Source organism: Aethina tumida, chromosome 1 (genome assembly GCF_024364675.1).
Source record: "Aethina tumida isolate Nest 87 chromosome 1, icAetTumi1.1, whole genome shotgun sequence".
NCBI lineage: Eukaryota > Metazoa > Arthropoda > Insecta > Coleoptera > Nitidulidae > Aethina > Aethina tumida.
The window spans coordinates 51960650-51980739 of NC_065435.1; the positions used below are offsets into that span (position 1 = coordinate 51960650).

Below are 20090 nucleotides of genomic sequence, written 5' to 3' on the forward strand. Positions count from 1 at the left end.
ATGTCGATAACAACACTAACGACGCTTTCGCTTTCAGGTACAATACTAGAGACGCAAATTACAGTCAGATCGGGCCGTTTGCTTTGGTTCTCACAAATCCATGGGATCACACGAAATTAAAGATCTTAGTTTAGTGAAGTGGATGAGGTACTACGTTTCGAGAATTCAGTATGAATGGAATGGGCGACCAAATGAGCGTAAATTTGCGGTTTAATCTATTAAATAATTAACCGAGTTTAATTCGATTCGAATTACGTAAAACTATGTTGTATCTATTAAATTGGAAGCGTGGTCGCCCACGCGTGGGTCGAGAACGTTTGCAAGATTTATGGAAGCATTCGCCGAATTTGGAAAATGAATGACAGTAAACCGTGTGCAAATGCACTACTACTAAGTTATATTAAAGGAAAGGTTTTTGGCTCGTCACTTTGTGGACGTCTTTTTCAGCAGTGATAAATGAACAGGCAACAATCTCAGCGAAACTTAATTAATTATGCATCTTAAGCTCCTTAGACGAACGATACGATGTAGTTTATATTTCACAAAATTTAAATTTAAGTGCTCCATGCACGGATAATTTAATGCCACCGTTATCATTAAGGTAGTTTTAAAATCGAATTTGATGTCTTTTTAAATCGAAATGCTTGTTTATATCAATTTCCATAATTCGTTTTCAAGAAATAGTTACGCTAAAATTTAATTAAGTCGTTATTATCCGTTAAAGTACAACAATAATTTAAAAAATTACCTAATATTTAATTAATGTTCTTTAGAAATGTCAAGTTCAATATAGAGCTACGTTTATTATTAATATTGATTTCGGAGACAAATGAATGAAGTACAGTCAGGAAACTTTAATTAATCATGATTCCATTATCTTTAACCCAGCGGCGACATTGGAGAAATAATTGGCTTAATAGTTTCTCAATTTATTTGAGCATTTCAACAGTTTATATAGATTCCTATTCTTCGGTTAAACAAAACCATTATTGAAATCTAAGTTCTAATACACTTTCATGTAAATGTAAACGTTTAAATGTGATGTTTATTGCTTGAATGTGAATTATAAAGATCTTTGTGAATTAAAGCAGTCAAATTTCATGAAATTCAAACCCGTTGTGCAAAAGTAACTGCAGTACAAAAAGTAATCTCTGCGACTTTATAGTTCCATTTTCCCTAATGTCTGATCTTAAATGAGTGAAGTTAATTTAAAATAATTATTCAATCTTAATTCAAGGCGAGAGTCTCCACAAAGTACTATCAAGAAATAAAAAATGTAATTAAATTTACACAGTAAACATTAACTTAATATCTTGAAATTATAGTCATGATTTTTTAATTGACTTACTTTAGAATACATTTTAAGGAAGCATATTACATTAAATGTAAGTTTTTTTTTTTTTAAATTTAGTGTTTAAATAAAATAATTAGGGAGACAACTCTCGTATTACTTCGCATTCGCCAATTCTTTAACAAGTAAGAAATCACATTTTCATAAACTAAACTATGATTTTTTTACTATTTATATTTGTAAGTAAAAAATTAAATAATTTAGGCAATCTCGTATGCAATATGTATTTGATGAAGTTATTAGCGTTTGGAAAAAAAATGTCTGTGCATTCGCCAAAGTTTTAAACGATGCATTCACCGGATCTCTCCTTATTTTTTTATATACATATAATAGATATTTTTGTTGATTGGGTGATTTTTTAACCTGAAATTTTCAAATATCTCGAGTTATAAGCTCTACATTTAAATATCTAAAATTTAATTATTCTAGGAGGAATACACTATTGTCAATATTAATATTCCTCCTCATTTCCTCAAGTGGGGACGATGCCAACACTCTTTCAAAACCTAAAATAGGAACAAATAATTCAGATTTTCAGTATAAAAATACGTCTAAACATTTTGTTCAATTCATGAGTTTATATATTGCTATAACCGAGGATTATTTGAATGCTTCTGTTAAAAAATCACCCTGTATACCGGATTATTTAACGCCAAACTAATTTTGGCCACACAAACTTACTAGATTATTTTAATGTTTATAAATCAATTTTAATATCGATATTACCCACAAGACAGTGCAAATCATTTGTCCGACTATCCGATTGTGTCTTTCAAGTCGGCGTCCATGCAAAATCGACCGCGGGGGATCTGCCACATCGGCCCCTCGGTCCCGCCCGTCTCATTGTCAGCCGTCCTCAGACGGCACACGTCTTCGTAGTCTTCTGGCTGGACTGCATGCGGGTTATCCCAAAGTGGAACTGGTTGTTCACTGTCGGCACCGACTTGAGCCTGGTTAAGTAGTGGAGTTGAGTGGCCGATCCAGAACTGTCGACCTAAACGCAGAGAAGGGGCCAACGATTAATTAAATGGACACGGCGACCGGCTTAAGTCGGTTGATTTAATGAGGGCCCTTTATATAATGGCTGTGTTTCGTACGGAAAATGTCGCAGTGTATTTGTTAAGGGAACTGACAAACGTGTCAATGATAATCCAATCACGTTGTTCATAAATGCCTCGGGGTAGTTTTCACTATCTAAGGAATATTGTCCATTAATTTATACAATCGATATACCACATTTGATAATAAATCGAGGTTTTGGCGTGACAAACTTGTCATGTTCATAATCGAAAAAACAATTTATTTTTTAGTGGATCTACTAATAGTGTAGTTCATTCAAAATTTTTATTGTACATTCAAATTTATTATAGTATACAAATAAAGAGGATTATTTAATGTATAAATGTTTATTTTCTACGTATGTGTTTTATTATGATATATAATGATATAGAAAACCATAATAATTTTATTTAAAAAGTCTAAATTTTATAAAATTTAGACTTTTAAATATTAGAATATTTTTTTCAAAAATTTAATATAATTTTTATTCTATTTTATTTATTAATATATAGCATATGTATTTAAAAAAAAAAACTAAATAAAAATTTGGATGATTAAATGATAAAATATGGAATACTTTTAGAAATCTCTATCTATAATTTCTTGTAGTTTCAGAATTTTTATTATTTATTTTATATAAATGAATATATAAAAGTTAATTTTAATAATTGTTTTCTTTGTACATACATTTTTTTACAATATTAAATTTCATTAGGGCTTTAACATTACTACGGTTCTTTTTGATTTAAAAAAAAAAGTTTAAATTTTATAAAATATATTTAATATTTGTTAATTTTTAAATAATAGTATAATTTTTTAAAAAATGTAACAATTTTTATTTTACAGTATTTAAAAAACTAAATAAAAAATTTAGATTATGATTAACTGATAAAATATAGAACAGTTTTACAGTTTTTGTAGAATTTTAGAATTTTTTTCATTTTCTTTACATACATTAATCTACAAAAGCTCATTTTAAAAATTGTTTTCTTTGTAAATATAATTTCTAGAATATTAAATTTCATTAGGGATTCATCATATTTTTTTTTAGTAAATTGTACCTACATGTGAAAATCAAATAAAAATTTTAGATTAAGTTTAAATTAACAAGGATTTTATAATTTTAGTAGATTTGATAAAATAAACTGTTCGTGCCATTTAAAATCCGAATTATTGAGAATTAAACAAAATACACTAAAAAGAATCATGCAAACAAACAGACATGTCATATTATTTTCAATAAACACACACGTGTGAAACATTTGCACAGTTACGTAAACTGAAATATTTAAATGAATTACTAAACTACCTAACTTACTTCGTTAATCCAAGAACCGAGTCTCGTCTAAGGGTAGTTTCGAAATGCGCCGGTTTAACTTTAAGTAATTAAATGAACTTCTATTCTGTCTGTATAGGTCGTCTAGAACAGCTACATCTAAAATAATTCTTCAGTATAATTACTTTGTGAAGGGCGAAGGAACTATTTAGACATGAATGAAATAATATATTGACCTCATTATTTTAAAGGGGTTGCTTGCTTGGAATGAATAAAGAAACGAGTACAGTTATACTAAACAATGCCAGTTTCAAGAAAAATACTGTAGTCACTGATAGTATTTGTTAGATACCATTTAGCACAACATCCCTGTTCCAATTTCACTTAACGATAACAATAATGTAGATATAATTGGCAAGGAGAACATTGGGTGCCACTCAATTACGTTAAAAGCATCTCTTAATTGTTCTCTGTGAACACTGACATGTTAAATTAAATTTTTTTTTTTAATTCAATCCGAAATTTTAAAGCTTCAATAGATTACTGAAACACGGCAATTAGGAATTATTAAAATGACCTTTAAACAAAGTTCTCGTTGTTTCTGGCATTTAACATTTAATTTAATTAAGCGGCAGTGCAGTTGTTGAACAAACGAGCCCAAACAACGTATCCGCATATTCTGCTTAAATTATACAAAAGGCGCCGCACACGTAAATGCAAAAGACAAATACTAATTATAACTTCTGGATTGCGGCCCTCAGAAAAATACAAAAAATCACTCAGCTCAATCCGAATAAAAAGTGTGCGTGTGATTTTAATCTGGCATTAATCCGCCGGGGCGAGTGCCGTTATCCAAACTGCCGTCGTCTATTCCTCGGCACCCCCTCCAACATAACAGATACAAACGTCGATGTTCACGGTTTAGGTGGTTACGGCGGCGTTTCCAATTCCGTGCACATAATTTCTGTCTACATTCATTAGGTCAGCAGTCGTGGGCACCCGAGACCGCTTTCGCGTTATCTTCCTTCTTTGTGCCGCACCGAAATAAATACTATTTACGTCCTTCTTAGCAAAATTTATTTTTTCTGTCGTTCTTATCTTGTTACAAGTGGTGTTTTTATCGTTCGGGTCGGACAAAAGGCCAAATTTTGTCGCTTAATTAGGAACGTGGAAAAAAGCGCATTTAATTAGATTACGTTAATAGTTCTTTTCAATGTATTTAGGAGCATTATAGTATTATATAGCAACATATTTTTTGTCTTGTAAGTACAGCAGTGGTCAAAAGTATGGAATAATTTTAAGAAATTAATCATTTTTGTTAATCTCCTTTTATTATAAATTCGTTATATGTTATTTTGTTTCTATGTAACAAGAAGACATATACAAATAAATTTAATGAAATAAAAAATGAATTCAAATTTATTTCAAACTTTTGACCACCACTATATACCAATTTAACTTTTTGGTATTGAAGAATTTACATATATTTTCGTCAAACAGTGTGTAAAGATGGGTAAAAACAAATTTTTATCAGAGAAAAAAACGAATTGTAGATTTTCATAGTGATGGAATGAATCAATGCCGGATTTCGCAAAATTTAAGAATTAGTCAAGGTACTGTTTCAAATATTTTGAAACAAAAATCGCATGCAGGGCAATGTGTAAGCGCGTATAAAGATCCTTGGAAAATAAATCTATACATATATCGATGAAGGCATCACACGGATGATCAAGGCAAATTATCCAGGAAATATCCCAAGATTTCGGTGCAGCTGTTTCTAATCTAATTGTTAAACGTCGGTTATGTGAAAAGGGGGTAACTTAGACGCATAGCTGAGAAAAAACCTTATATATTCAAAGGAAACTGTAAAATTTAATATTACGGATTTATGAAATCAAGTATAAGTTGTTTGGATCAGATGGTAGGCAATGTGTAAGGAGGTCAGTTGGCACAATTTTAAGTACCGAAAACCAACAGTTAAACATGGAGGTGGAAACATCATTTATCGTTTTGTATATAAAAATATCTTGGAAAATTATATGTCACCCTTTGCTGAAAATAATCTGTCTGTAGTTTGGAAGTTTCAATAAGATAATGATCCACAACATATCCAGGCTTGTAAAAAATTGATTTTTGGATCAGCTCGGTCATCAGTTCTACCAGCACTGACAGAGCCCGGACTTAAATCCAAATGATTTTTTTAGCAGCATCTGGAATTAAAAATCCGACAAAAAACATCACCAACAAAGAATATTCGTGGCAAAAAGAATGGGCACACATTTCTGTGGACGTGTGTCGCAAGTTTGTCTACCCAATGAACAATGTCGAGAAGTTATTAAGCAAAATGGTTATGCTACCAAATATTAAATATATAAACTATTTCCAAGTTTATTTTTTATTTATTATGTATTTTAATGGAAAAATTGTTTATTGCAAATTATCATCAAATTTATAACCACCATAGTTGTTTCTATTTAACAAGAAAACGTATACAATAAGAAAAAACACAAATAAATCAAGTGAAATAAAAAATAAATTAAAATTTTTTCCACACTTGTGATCACCAATGTATACTGAGGTACTGAGGAATTTACATAAAATTAAAAATAACAGACGGATGGGTTAAATTTGAAAGGCAATCGGTCTAGAATCAATAAAAAGTAGTTGTGTAGGTTTCCTGTAACACAAAAATTTATTATATTTATTTGTACGACACGAGTCATTTAAATTGGAAACACCCCCGCAACTATTTTATTTGTAATTCGATTTAAATAATGAATAAAGCTCGTGATATTTGGTATGTAATAATAAGTATTTGATATTTGAAACGAAATGAAATGAAACTTGAAGTGAAACGTTTGACACTTTAGACCAGGAATCATACAAATGTAGTAAATTGATTTAAAATTAAAAAACAACAATAGTTGGTTCATCTAACAGCCATGAGAACACTTAAAGTTATTAAGATTTTATTCTCTAAATAAATCACTTTTTTGAAGTTTTAGTGTTGGTTATTTTTTCACTTGAGAAGTGGGCGGATAGTAATAGTTTATATTGGTAGTTTTTGACAACCCTCGTCTACATTAGGGTGTCCGTTATTTCCCAAATTGATTTTAAACTCTGCAGCGCCCCCTATATTTTTAGTAAATGGCCTAAAAAAAATTATCCAATCCATATAAGCTCTTAATTTTGATAATAAACCGTGCCACAAAGACGATTTATTTCCCATTTAAATAACATGGGGTTTTTGTACTTTTTGGAATTAATTTTTTCTCTGTGAAGCCAGTTCATACATTGCTGCGGCACTGAATTATTTTTGTAGGAAATTGAACGCTCTACAAAAAGTTTCTCTTAACATTTTTCGAAAAAATCACTTGCTTCAAAGTTATTCAAGGTCAAAGTTGAACTCAAAATAATTTTTCATTTTTTTTTTTCATTTTAAACAACAAATTACTATTATTTATATTAAAATTTATTGTTAATTGCTGAAAATATTCTATTTTAGCTATTTTGTTGAATCTATTGAAATGATTGAAGAGAGGAGAGTCGAAAATTATCGAAAAGATATTACGATAAATTAAAAATTCGGGATTCACAATTACTTTATTATGAAAAAATGATATTCATAACTGACGCATGCGCATTGAAGAGAAATGTAGAACCGTGACTAGCCGGCTTCGTGTGTCAGGTATTGTCAGTTGTTGTCTAAAATTTTATGTTGTCAAATATTGTCGGTATTGCTATTATTATTATTACTTTGTTATTACATGTGACTTATATTATTATTTGGGTTTAATGGTGTATTACTACATCATTACTGACGTGATTTTTATTATAAACGTGTAAATAGAGCTTGTATAGTGTATCACGGATCTTAATTACACTTTTCTGAACAGTCTTAACCTAAAATTTTAATTTTGTTTTTATTTACGATGAGTGACAATCAACAGATGGATTTGAGAAAAAATATTTTTTTAATTGGTAAAACAATAGATACTATAAATGATAAAAAATTAGCTACAAATAAAGAAGCCTTGCAACTATTGTTTCATCACACAAGAGATTTAAAACAGTCAATAGCAGATATGGCAGAAATCCCAACTCAAGATAATGCACGATGTGTTGAAAAATTAAAACAGCTTCATACAGACTACCGACACGTGCAAAAAATTGCTAATAGGAAAAATAAAACAAAAGAGCAAGAACTATCCAATATTCTTGACAAATTATTCGATATCGCTCATAGTAAGACTTTTGACATGATAGATAATGAAGCACAACAGTTTTTGATTGATCAGCGAACTCTGAGAGTTTTACATTTGAATTGCGTCGCAAGAAATATTGAATTGTCGCCGAAATCTGGTAATGTTAAAATAATAAATGAGTACAAGTAAATATTTTATTGAAATTTGTTAATACTAAATGATATAATTACAGAAATACTCATTTCTGAGAATCAGGTAAAAAACAACGAGTCCCCCAAAAATGTGCCTTTGACTCGATCACTTACAGTAGTCGATCACACCATGACGAGTCCAGAAAAAATGTCTGGTAATATTAAGAGCTTTTATTTTATAACATTTTCGTAATTTTATTGTTCTTTAATAATACTTTGTTTCAACAGATACGGATCTGCCAAGTACTTCGCGTTCTGTTAGTGAAATAAAATCTAGTGGAGAAACTATTAGTAACTCGCAATCAACTTCTGTATCTGAATTCGAAGCAATGGGGGAAATTATGAATCAAAACACCTTAGAGGGACTATTAACATCCTCACAGAAGACGTAGTTGCGGTGCTTGACAGCTGTAATATTTCTTACAGACAATCAGTTCGTCTTACCTCAGCTATGGCTCCAGCTATGGGAGTTGACCCATGTGATCTTGTTTTAAATAAGTCTTCTTTTCATGAAATACGATCTAATTTACGAAAAAAAAATGGCTGAAAAAATTAAACTACTGTTCAATGAAAGTGAAGTTGTGAACGTATTGAAAGATTACCAATTTTGATTACTTGTAATGGACAAGAGAAAATCCTTGGAGTACCTGCATTACCTGATGGATGTGGGTCTACTCAAGCTGAAGAAATTTTCAATATTATTTGTGAGTGGGGTTTAAATCTTTCCGTTAAAGCACTTTGTTGTGATACAACTGCGTCTAATCTTGGTTGGAGAAACGGAGCTGCAGTGATTTTGGAACGCAAACTTGGGAGAGATTTGTTCTCCCCTGTAGACACCACATATATGAGTTAGTATTATCCTGCGTACACTCGATGAAAATGCCAGGCACGACCGGACCAAATGTACCATTATTTAAAAAATTTCAAAATGAATGGAATTCTATTGATACCACAAAATTGGAGTTAAGTAAAATCTTTCTAGGCTCAATAAACTCTGAAAATATAAAATTTTATAAACCTGGAGCATTCCATCACGCTCGATGGATGTCCAAAGCGATTTATTGCTAAAAAATTTATATTTTCCGAAACTGTTTTAAATTAACGAAGGAAGACGAAAAGAGTTTACTAGAAATTTGTTTATTTATTGTGTTTGTATATGTTCCATTTTGGTATACGGCACCATTAGCAGCAACCGCTCCAAATCAAGATCTTAAATTTATTAGAGTAGTTTATAATTATCGATCAATTGATAAAAAATTATCCGAAGCAGTTTCTGCTGACGTCAGGCGAAAAATGGTAGCGGCTTTGACATCAAGCGAAGACGATCAGTTTGACCTTCCTAAACGTTTTATTTTCAATTCAGAAGAGTTTGATTGGTTTGTTGACAAAAACGTTGATTATTTCATTAATTCTAGTTCCGTCAAATTTTTTGAAAGATTTGATATCAACACAGACTTTCTTCTATTAGATAATAGTACATGGTCAGATCACCCAGATTATTTAAAAGGTTTGGAAATTGTTAAGCATCTAAAAGCGGTCAATGATTCTGCAGAACGAGCTGTTAAACTAACTGAAGAATATATTAATACTTTAGCTAAGCATGAAGATCAAAAACAATATGTTATTCAAATTGTAAGTGAATATACAAAAAAATTTCCAAATGCCACCAAAGAATGTTTAACAAAATAAATTGTGTTCATTGATGTGTTGAAAAATTTATTTAATTAGTCCCATTTTACCAATAACTTGAATATTTGAAGTTTAACTTGCATCGTAATTTACATTTTCAGGTTATCGGGATATTTATCACTAATTTTTGTTATGAAACAGTTGAAATAAGATATTTCAGCAGTAAATTATAAATTTTGATATAAATAATAGTAATTTGTTGTTTAAAATGAAAAAGAAATGAAAAATTATTTTGAGTTCAACTTTGACCTTGAATAACTTTGAAGCAAGTGATTTTTCCGAAAAATGTTAAGAGAAACTTTTTGTAGAGCGTTCAATTTCATACAAAAATAATTTGATGCCGCAGCAATGTATGAACTGGCTTCACAAAGAAAAAATTAATTCCAAAAAGTACAAAAACCCCATGTTATTTAAATGGGAAATAAATCGTCTTTGTGGCACGGTTTATTATCAAAATTAAGAGCTTATATGGATTGGATAATTTTTTTTAGGCTATTTACTAAAAATATAGGGGGCGCTGCAGAGTTTAAAATCAATTTGGGAAATAACGGACACCCTAGTCTACTTGTATAAGAAAAACAAAAAGTATTAAATGAGTGGAACACGATATGTTTTTCAAACATTATACATCACAAAAACATTCGTTAATAGATAAATTACAGGTTTACACAGCTACATTTATTTAATAATATAAAAAATACTAAAGATTTTTGTGCCAGACGATTGATTTCACATAGCCTGACACGGCAGTAAAGAGAAGAATAATATGCGTCTGCAAATGGGTAATAACATATTGACGTTTTAGGTATTTGTGAGTGTTATTTTGAGCTAGTGTTCACATTTTAAATACGATTTGACCCACGACCATACACAACAACGATTGGAGTGGACTAATTCTAATGGAATAACGGAAACCTTTATTTTTCACAGAATAAAGTTGAAGTAGTACAATGATGATCGTTCATCAAGTTCGCATCTGGTTTAGATGAGATATTCCACCAAATCGTCTAAAAGGTCAAGAATTCATTATGGTATGGGGGGAGTTTGTTATAATGACCGAATAGAATTGTATATATATATCAAGACACGATGACATTGTTAATTGTATAGTACTAATTGGTGTCCTATCAAGCATACTATACTAACTGTAAGAAAAAAAAAACGCAACACCCAGAACGCATTCAGATATTTTCTTTGCAACTAGGTCCCTATTGAAATAAAAAATAATTAAAATTTGAAGTCAATCGGAAAAAGTTATTGTTGGATTTTGTTCTTTTTTCTTTATATCTTCAATCAAACGTGTACTTAGGTTTTGTCACAATTTGTTTTATTTAGTAATTTATACTAAATGTTTAACATTTAGAGAGTACGGAGAAGATATAATTTTAGTCAATTAAGCGAGTTTGACAGAGATCGGATAGTGGGTCTGGATGAAGCAGAAATTTTGTTTCGAAAAATAGCAGAAATGTGATAAATTGTAATATGATGTTGGTACTCATGGAGTGAAGAGGGCAGAAGAGGTAGAGCAGGAAGTTCCGGAAGACCAAGACCTACCACAGAGCCGCAAGACCGGATGATTGCCGATGAATTTTTTGCCGAGGTCAATTGGTATTCGATCTGTTTATCTCTGCATAAGGTCTTTTGGCTTACGGATTTATCTCCCTTTTTTGGACTTACTTCTACCGGCAAACCATAGGCGCCAACGTAGTGTCTGGTGTATGAAACATTAACAATGGGGGGAGTTGTGTTTTGTGATAAATCACGCTTTTGTTGGAGCCTGTACGATGGTCTTGTGTTGGGGTTCTTTTGCTTATGGTAGAAGATCACCTTCAGTTTTCATTAGTGGCAATATGACGTAGACAACGGCCGTCTACATATTCTCAGAAATATATTACACTTCTTAGAAGCCGCCCATGTGAATATGCTGTTTTGACCACCCAGATCTTCAGACCTTTCCCCAATAGAACATGTGTGGGATATGATGAGGCGACGGTTAAGGAATTTGGAGTGTCCTCCACGGACTCTTAATGAACTAAGACGTCAGATTCAGTTTGTGTGGGATGAGATACCACAAGGAAATGTCGATAATCTGATTACATCGATGCCACGTCACGTCAACGACTGTCTTAATCAAAGAGGGGGTCCGATCCATTATTAGCTTCTGACAATTTTGGCTTTAAGATTTTTGTTTAATTTTTTAATCAATTATTATTCTGTAAAAGGTTAATATTTTACTAAAAAAAAATTAGAATAAATTATTTGTAGATGTTGCGTTTTTTAACGCAGTATATATGCTAAAGAGGCGGCTTTCGAAAAATCAATCCTAATACTCCCCCAGAGCTTCGAGCCATAATTTCGCCGATATGGACCAAGGAGAATTGAATAACCTCGTAGAAGGTGTCGAGCAGTAATCGATGCGCATGAAGGACAAAAGATGTACTAAACATTATGTACGTATAAATTTGATCAAAAATAAAAATTGCTGATTGATGTTAAATTTATCTAGTCTTGTATTTACAAAACAAATTTAATTCACTATTTTTTCACGAGAACCTACTTTTAGGTAAACAATTATAAAAGATAAAATAACAATGCGATTTTTACATGGTTGTTTCAGTGTGCCTAACTTTTGAACATTGAACATTGTACGACTATTGTTCAATGGTTGTTAACGAACATCCACAATACGGCACAATACCGTGCGAACATACATTAAAAATACTCAAAAGTTTCACAATTAAATAAATCCGCTTTGTTCGCCATATCAAGTAGGAAACAATTTGAATGCAGCCGACTAACGTCTCGTAATCTCGTTGTTATGAAAACGCGAGTCAAACGAATATCAAGTCAGAAATTTATTTGTCCTTTCAAAGAGTCGAAAAATGTCAAGCGGAAATGTGAAATTGATAAAAAAGAACCACAGCCTCTGCACCGCATTCATTTTGTGGCTAATAATATGTATTTTGTCAGTCACCCATAGTGGTGTGGCTACGAATTATGGTAAAATCACACTGACTTGTCGTTTGATGGATCTCTTTGGAATGGTTCTTGCAACTAATATATTGGTGGTGGGTATTAAACGGAAAATAAGGTGGTTGGTGATTCCGTGGTTGATGTTTATGACGTACACCATTTGCTGCAGTCAAATGGTTGGGTTTGCGGATGTCTTAAATGGAATCAAATATTCATCGAAATTCGAAATTTTATCTTTCCTGGCCGTTATTCCAAATTTCCTGGGCTTGGTTGGTAAGACTGCCGCCTTGGTGAAGATAGTAAGGTACTTTTACAGAATGAAGCCCAGTGTTAAATAAATAAATTATACAAGTTTATATAAACTTTAGTTTTTTATTTACTATAAGACTTTTAGCCGATATATGGAAGCCGACAAATGCAAAGTTACTAAAATTACCACTCTAGAATAAAGAACTAATTCCGAGAGAAATAATCAGTAAAAATGCAGTCTTGTGAATTTTTAAATTTCAATTATATGAACGCATATAATGAATATTCGTAACGGTCGTTGATAAAAATTTTTATTAAAATTTATTATAAATATTATATTTTTGTCCTAATAAAAACATTCACAAAAGGAGTTTGTTTATATGTGTACATGTCACGGTTTAATCAAAACCGTTATTTTTCATACACGGTATTGAAACAACTGGATAAACAAAATACCAACAGAATCAACTAACTCATAACAACGAAACTTCCTAACAGTTTCATATTTTCTATTGTTATTTGATAAAATTTAGAAATTGATTTCAACAATATGTATTTACTAATATTTGGTTTCAATTTCCATTGCTTAATGTTATAGTGCGTTGTGTATATCCCGATAAGTGTACAAAGGCAGTAAAACGATATGTCCATTGCACAAAAGCCAAGAGAATAAAGTTAAGGCTAATATTATTCTGTATCAAAATTGATTTTAAAATTCTTTTGTAATATCAAATACAGTTTTATGTGAAAAACGCGAGCAACGAATAAAAAATAGATAATGACATATTCATGGGTAGTTGATTTCGTATATTTTAAGCTTACCTTCGGTTTATTCGATGGAGAAAATCTAAATTCTCCACTATTCCTTGATCAAAGCATACTCGAAAAGTTTATTTAGGGCCGTCTTAGAATGTTTATTTAGGGAAACAAGCATTTCAAAAAACTAAAACAAATACAATTTCATATTTTGTTTTCTTCAAACTAGTACAAGTCGTTACAAATATAAGTTCTATATTTGTTAAAAGTGTCAGTCAATGTCGTTCTAAAATTACAACTTGGATAAAATTTATCGCGTTTAATGTCATCGTTCTTAGTCCGGTTAAAAGCACCCACAAATGTCCCAGTGACGTCAAATTTCTTGTGTTGCCACGCTTTTCATTAAACTAGTTTCTGGGAAGGATGTGAAAGATCCCAATGTATAGACGCTGTGATTCAGCACTTTTCCCCCGCCAATCATTAATGTGATTAATTTCGTTGGGGTCATATAAAAGGACAGGGTCAGTGTTTATCCATTTGCCATTTATTTGTACATGCAAAAATTTAAATATCATTATTGTTTACGGTTGAAATTTACTATTGTTTACTACAATTATTACCAATTCTTAAAGTTCGGAGTGATGGTTAAAAGTACGAAATAATTTTAAGAAATTGATTAATTTGTCAGTCTCCTTTTAATATATCATAATAGATCTGTTGTTTAGAAAATGGTTAATATTTTTATCAGGTAATGTATTTGCGTTCACATTTTATACGTTGAACAAATAATTTTTTTTAAGCTTACAAAAAATGAATTCAGTTTTCGTTAAAATTTGAAGCCTTCAGTGTGTAAAGATGGGTAAAAACAACTAATTATCAGAAGACTAAAAAAACGAATCGTAAATTTTCATAGTGATGGACTGAATCAACGCCATATATTGCAAAATTTAAGAATTAGTCAAATTAGAGCTCAAAAGTTTTTGAGAAAATTTCGCCAAGATAATGTGAAAACATGTATAAAGATTGGGCGTTCTCCAAAAATAAAAGTCTATAAACGCATCAGACGGATATCGGTTCAAAATTCAATAAAATCATGAAGGCAAATTAAACTCGAGAAACATCTCGAGAAATTTCGATGCAGATATTTCTAATCGAACTGTGGGATGTCGGTTATGTGAAGTGGGACAATTTGGGCGTATAATTGTGAAAAAAACCTTACATATTCAAAGAAACTGTAAAATCCGAATGGAGTTTGCCAGAAATCATATGGACTAGTTGCAATAGTATGGAGCGATGAAACCAAGTATAAGTTGTTTGGATCAGATGGTAGGCAATGTGTAAGGAAACCAGTTGGAACGAAATCCGATTTTAAATATCAAAAACCCACAGTTAAACATGGAGGTGGAAACATTATGGTATGGGTATGTCTTTCGACATCTAGTACTGGTCCTATGGTATAAGTTGAAGACAAAATGGGTCGTTTTGTCTATAAAGATATCGCAATCTTGGTTCACTCATTAAACAGGCGATGTCGAGAAGTTATTAAACAAAATGGTTATGCTACCAAATATTAAATACATAAACTATTTCCAAATTTATTTCGTGTATATGGTATTATTCCATATGTATGTCCATAACCATTTTTTATGCAAATGTATCTTAATACAACCATTATGGTTGTTTCTATTTAATAAAAAATATGCAACTAAATTAAATGAAATGAAAAATAAAATAAAATTTATTCAATTCTTTTGACCACCATTGTAGAAAGTGAAAAAAATAAGCCCAATTTAAAAAATATATGTAAACTGGTTCGTGTGAAAACTGAATTGCTTACAAGTCGAAAAAAATGGGGGGATGACACCCATGCCTAGGAAGGTGAAGTTTCCGGATTAATATTTTTTTTTTTTTTAAATTTGACAAATTTGTAGAGCTTCAGGTTTTTCTTTAACAAGATCTATTTCCTTTAGTACATTAAACAATTATACCAAACTATTAGTAGTAAGTAAGAAGGTAAGTCAGTGCAGTGATTGAGTTATTTATTGAAACTGATATAGTATAATAATGTTAGTTTCTCATACATGCATTTATTTAAAACAATGTTATGTATCTATTTCCGCATAATTATAATATAAAATAAGATAAAAATGGCATGAAATCTTAAAAATTTACAGTGAAATACTTAATTAATTCTACCTTTCACTAGTCTTAAATCATGTATTGGTCATTCTGACTAGGCGGGTGGTATGGGACGGCCATTTTAATCTGCAAAACAAAGAATTTCTTACCTAGATAGAAATTAAAATGCTCCATGCTCAAAATGAAAATCTATTCAACTGATGATGGCATGAGAGAAAATCCTACGAATGGACGTGCAGAAAGACGCTCAAGTTACGCACAATTGTGATGGCCTATTCAATTTTTATATAGCTTTCAGTTACGGAAACGATTATTCAAACCGTGTGTTTAACTATAAAAAATTAATAAAGCGATGAAAAGTCATAAAAAAAGCAAACAGTGGCAAACTGAATGCATTTTCGCTTATAAATCGTCGATTTTATGAAGCCCAAATGACTCGTTGTGTACTCAATAACAATTTAAAGTTGTGCGAAATTATGCCTGAAATTAGTTGACACATGATATCATCCAACCTGGTTAAATATTCCTTGTACCAGTTTATGGAGATGTTGAAACTTTAGAATTTTATAAATGAGCTTATTAAAGTCGTGATATTTTATAAGAATTACTTTTGAAGCCAATTTGGGGCGTTGTAACAGTAATACTTTTACTAAACGTGACACGTGCGATTGTGTAAATAGGAATAATTTTGTTTGTTTTGTGGCAAACAGGATTTGTAAATAAATTAGAAATATAATTTTGTTAATTTATTTATTTAGTATCGAGCAAAATTAAAAAACCAATTTTATTTTATAATAAACTAATATAAATTTTAATGAAAATACATATAAAAAAGCCAGCAAAATTAAAGAAACATATTATTTTCATATTTTTGCATAATTAAATTAATATTTTGTAGCATATCCCTTGTTTTTTATAACTTCTAGACATTTCTCATAGAAGATTATAAATACATTGTTTTGGAACTCAATTCCATGATCCAACAATAGTACCATAAAATTTTTCAGAATTTTTAAAATTTTTTTGTGTTGAATTTCCTTATCTCCAAATGGAGTTAAGATCTGGACTCTGCGCTGCACATTTCAAAACTGTCACCTACTCGTCTTGAAACCATTGCTACAACTTTTGCTGTATGCTTGGAATCATTATTATTCTGAAAGCACCCTATAACTGGCTGTTTTCTTCTACTTTCTTCTGCATTGTGTTGCTGAGGTTGTCCAGATATCTATCCATTATACCATTAATTTTTAAAGAACCCACAACCGTTTCCAGCACCATGTTTAATTGTATCCAGTAGGTACTTTGGATCAAACCTCTTGTTCTCTGGACGTCTCACCCAGCCAATACCATCTGAATTATGTAAGTTAAACTTGCTTTCATAAGGAAACAGCACTTTATTCCACTTCTTAATGGTGCAGTTTACTTACATATGGGAGAACTCAAGGCTGATCAGTCGTTCTTCATGAAAATGAAGGGGTTTCGAATACTCAAGTTGCTCTGCTTCAGTCGATGACAAGCGGTATGTACAGATATGCCTTCTAGTTACTTCACAATTTCAACTGCTGCTCTAAGGGGGTTCCGCATGGAGAGTGGTATAATTTCTTTGTTGTCATTGCTCGAGGTTTTTCTATGTTTACCTCCTCTAGGGAAATTAACTACAGATTCTCTCTGTAGAAAACGTTTGATGGTTTTAGAAACTCCAAATTTTATGTTATACACTTAAATAAACACCACGAAACATCTTGTAAATCAAATATATGTAAATTAATACAGCCAGATGAACAAATAAAACGTGTTATGTGTAAAAATAATAACATTACTAATCAGTTAAAAATTTTAAATCAGATAATATTTTAAATATTTTGTATTTGTTTCTCTAATTTTGCTGGTACTGTTCAGTTCGACCTTTTTAAATTTATGATTTTGAATTTCTCGAAAAAAATATTATAATTATATTAAATTTCATATTAATCACGTTTAATCGTTTAATGAAAACGAGTGTCATCAATTTGAAATTTTGAATGAATTTAGTTTGGTACCATCTTAAATCTTAATACCAAAATGTCCATTATATAAAAATTAATTCTTTGGTGGCCAATTTCTAATATATGCATATATATTTGACAACATTTTATTGGATTTGATACAAACTTTTAACATGCTTCCTAAAAATGGATTCGAATTTAAGTCACAATGACTATTGAACAGCACATTTAAAAGAAATGTCAAAACGATAGGTGTAGGAGATTATAATTTTTTATTTTATTTTTATATATCTATTTTTGAAATTACTATATAACTGTCAGCGACTCCTAACGTGATCATAGTTTTAAAGAACGTGATTTCAAATAGTTTAGACATACACAATTACGAGATAAATATCACGTACAAACGCATGCCTCATTAGTTATTTCGTGTAAAATGTTTTAACCAATATCAACTACTTCTAAACTAATTACGATAAAACTTAAGATAGCTCTTTAAATCCATGGACATTGTTAAATAATCCTTGACGTCTTAACTATTATATTTAAAGTTATTTTATCATGGCATTTTGGTATTAAGTTTAAAATAGAAAGTCGTTTAATAAACACATTGTGTTATATAAAATCCAAATTTTTGTAATTTAATTTTATGTTTGTAAACAATAGAGGTTACATTGAAAATAGGGGTCACGAAAATCCAATAAGTTTAAGCAAAATGTTGCTCAACACGTTCATCCGCACAATTTTCATAAAATAGATTCATTAACAATTGAAACTATTCGGGGAAAATTTTTTGCATTATTCAAATTATTCAAAGCTACAGAAATCAGATCGTTCTCTATTGTATATTGAATACTTAAGTATCAATCCGTGTAAAATGTTCGACTTTTATTATGCGAAATTATCAAAAAAGGATCGACCTAAAAGGCGAAACAGACACGAACGAAGTATTGAAATCGTCTTCACTTCACTTGTTCACAGTCACCGTGCAGACCGAATAAAATGAAAAAACGTAAAATACTTTAAAATATAGGAAAATAAAGTATGTCTTTTCCAATTAGTATAATGTAACGGTGTAATTTGTTACGTGTGTATGTGGAACTGGCGATTGATAAAAGCATCAGACACAGTTGTCGTCAATACTCACGTGCATCAACGGCCGCCGCCTCCTGAAGTTGATCTTGACGAGGCACAGGTCTTTGATGGAGTCCCTAAATTTTCTGGACAGCGCGCAGTAAATGACTGGATTTAGGGCCGAGTTCGCGTGTCCCAACAGCAATAGGTACTTCTTTGCCGTCTTCGTGCTGAGCGAATTGCGTTTCAATTCACCGATGTCCTCCAGCAGGTTGATTATGTGAATGGGCAGCCAGCACAAAGTAAAAACGAAGGCGAGCAGTAACAGTATTATGGCAACCCGTTTGCGTCCTCTTATTACACGATTCCTCTGGAAAAATGTGCACAATTTGTTAACAGATGTTGCGTCTAATTTGGACGGTTGGTCGTAACAGTCATGTTAGTTAAAAGGTGAATGAAAAAGTATTTTTAGTACATCTTTTTAAGTAATAATTAAATAAACTCATGTTCAAAAGTTTAATTATTTAACACCTAAACTGGTCAAATTTGAAATGACCATTATTTATGATTATTATTATTATCGGAATACAATCGATAACTCGAACATGACTTATTATCAAATAAACTTCAAAATAAGTATGATGGATGGCCAAATACTGGTGGTCGACCGTATAGTTTCACAAACTACTAATCGAATAGGAATAGAAAGAAATATTATTAATAAATGATATCAAAAAAGTGGGAAACAAACACAGTTAAATTATTGCAATCTGAAAATATAATCAATTAATAAAAACAAATATTTTTTTACTAATTAAATAAAAAAAGTAAAATGATGTTACAAAACGCTTCAAAAATTAAAATACACAATGGGTAAGACTATGTTGTTACGATATCGAACTGCATTCAAAGTGGTTTCCATTAAAAAGTGCTCGGTTTTTCCACCAATATTAATTTATCCCAAAAACATCAATGAACCTCATCCAAAATTCACCACCCCACGAGCATGTTATAGCCGTGCCTTGATTTCCAGGTTCTCTCCAGATACTTATCCTTCCACAATCTAGGTGGTAACAACGTCTTGATTCATCAGAAAAGAGAATGCAGCTCCAATCATCAGGATCCCAATTAAGATGTACTTGT

The 20090-nt window shown here is 31.1% G+C and overlaps 1 protein-coding gene across 1 annotated transcript in view; it reads right to left on the reverse strand.

Annotated features, from left to right (window-relative positions):
- Window positions 1-1977: 1977 nt before the first annotated feature.
- The window catches only part of LOC109594204 (orexin receptor type 2-like), a 58335-nt gene continuing 40222 nt past the window's right edge, over window positions 1978-20090 (reverse strand). Inside the window, exons 6-7 of the mRNA XM_020009410.2 lie at window positions 19021-19317; window positions 1978-2345 (exon numbers count right to left, since the gene is read on the reverse strand). Of these exons, the coding sequence (XP_019864969.2) occupies window positions 2208-2345; window positions 19021-19317 (435 nt within the window). The 3' untranslated portion in view covers window positions 1978-2207. The remainder of the gene's footprint in view (window positions 2346-19020; window positions 19318-20090) is intronic.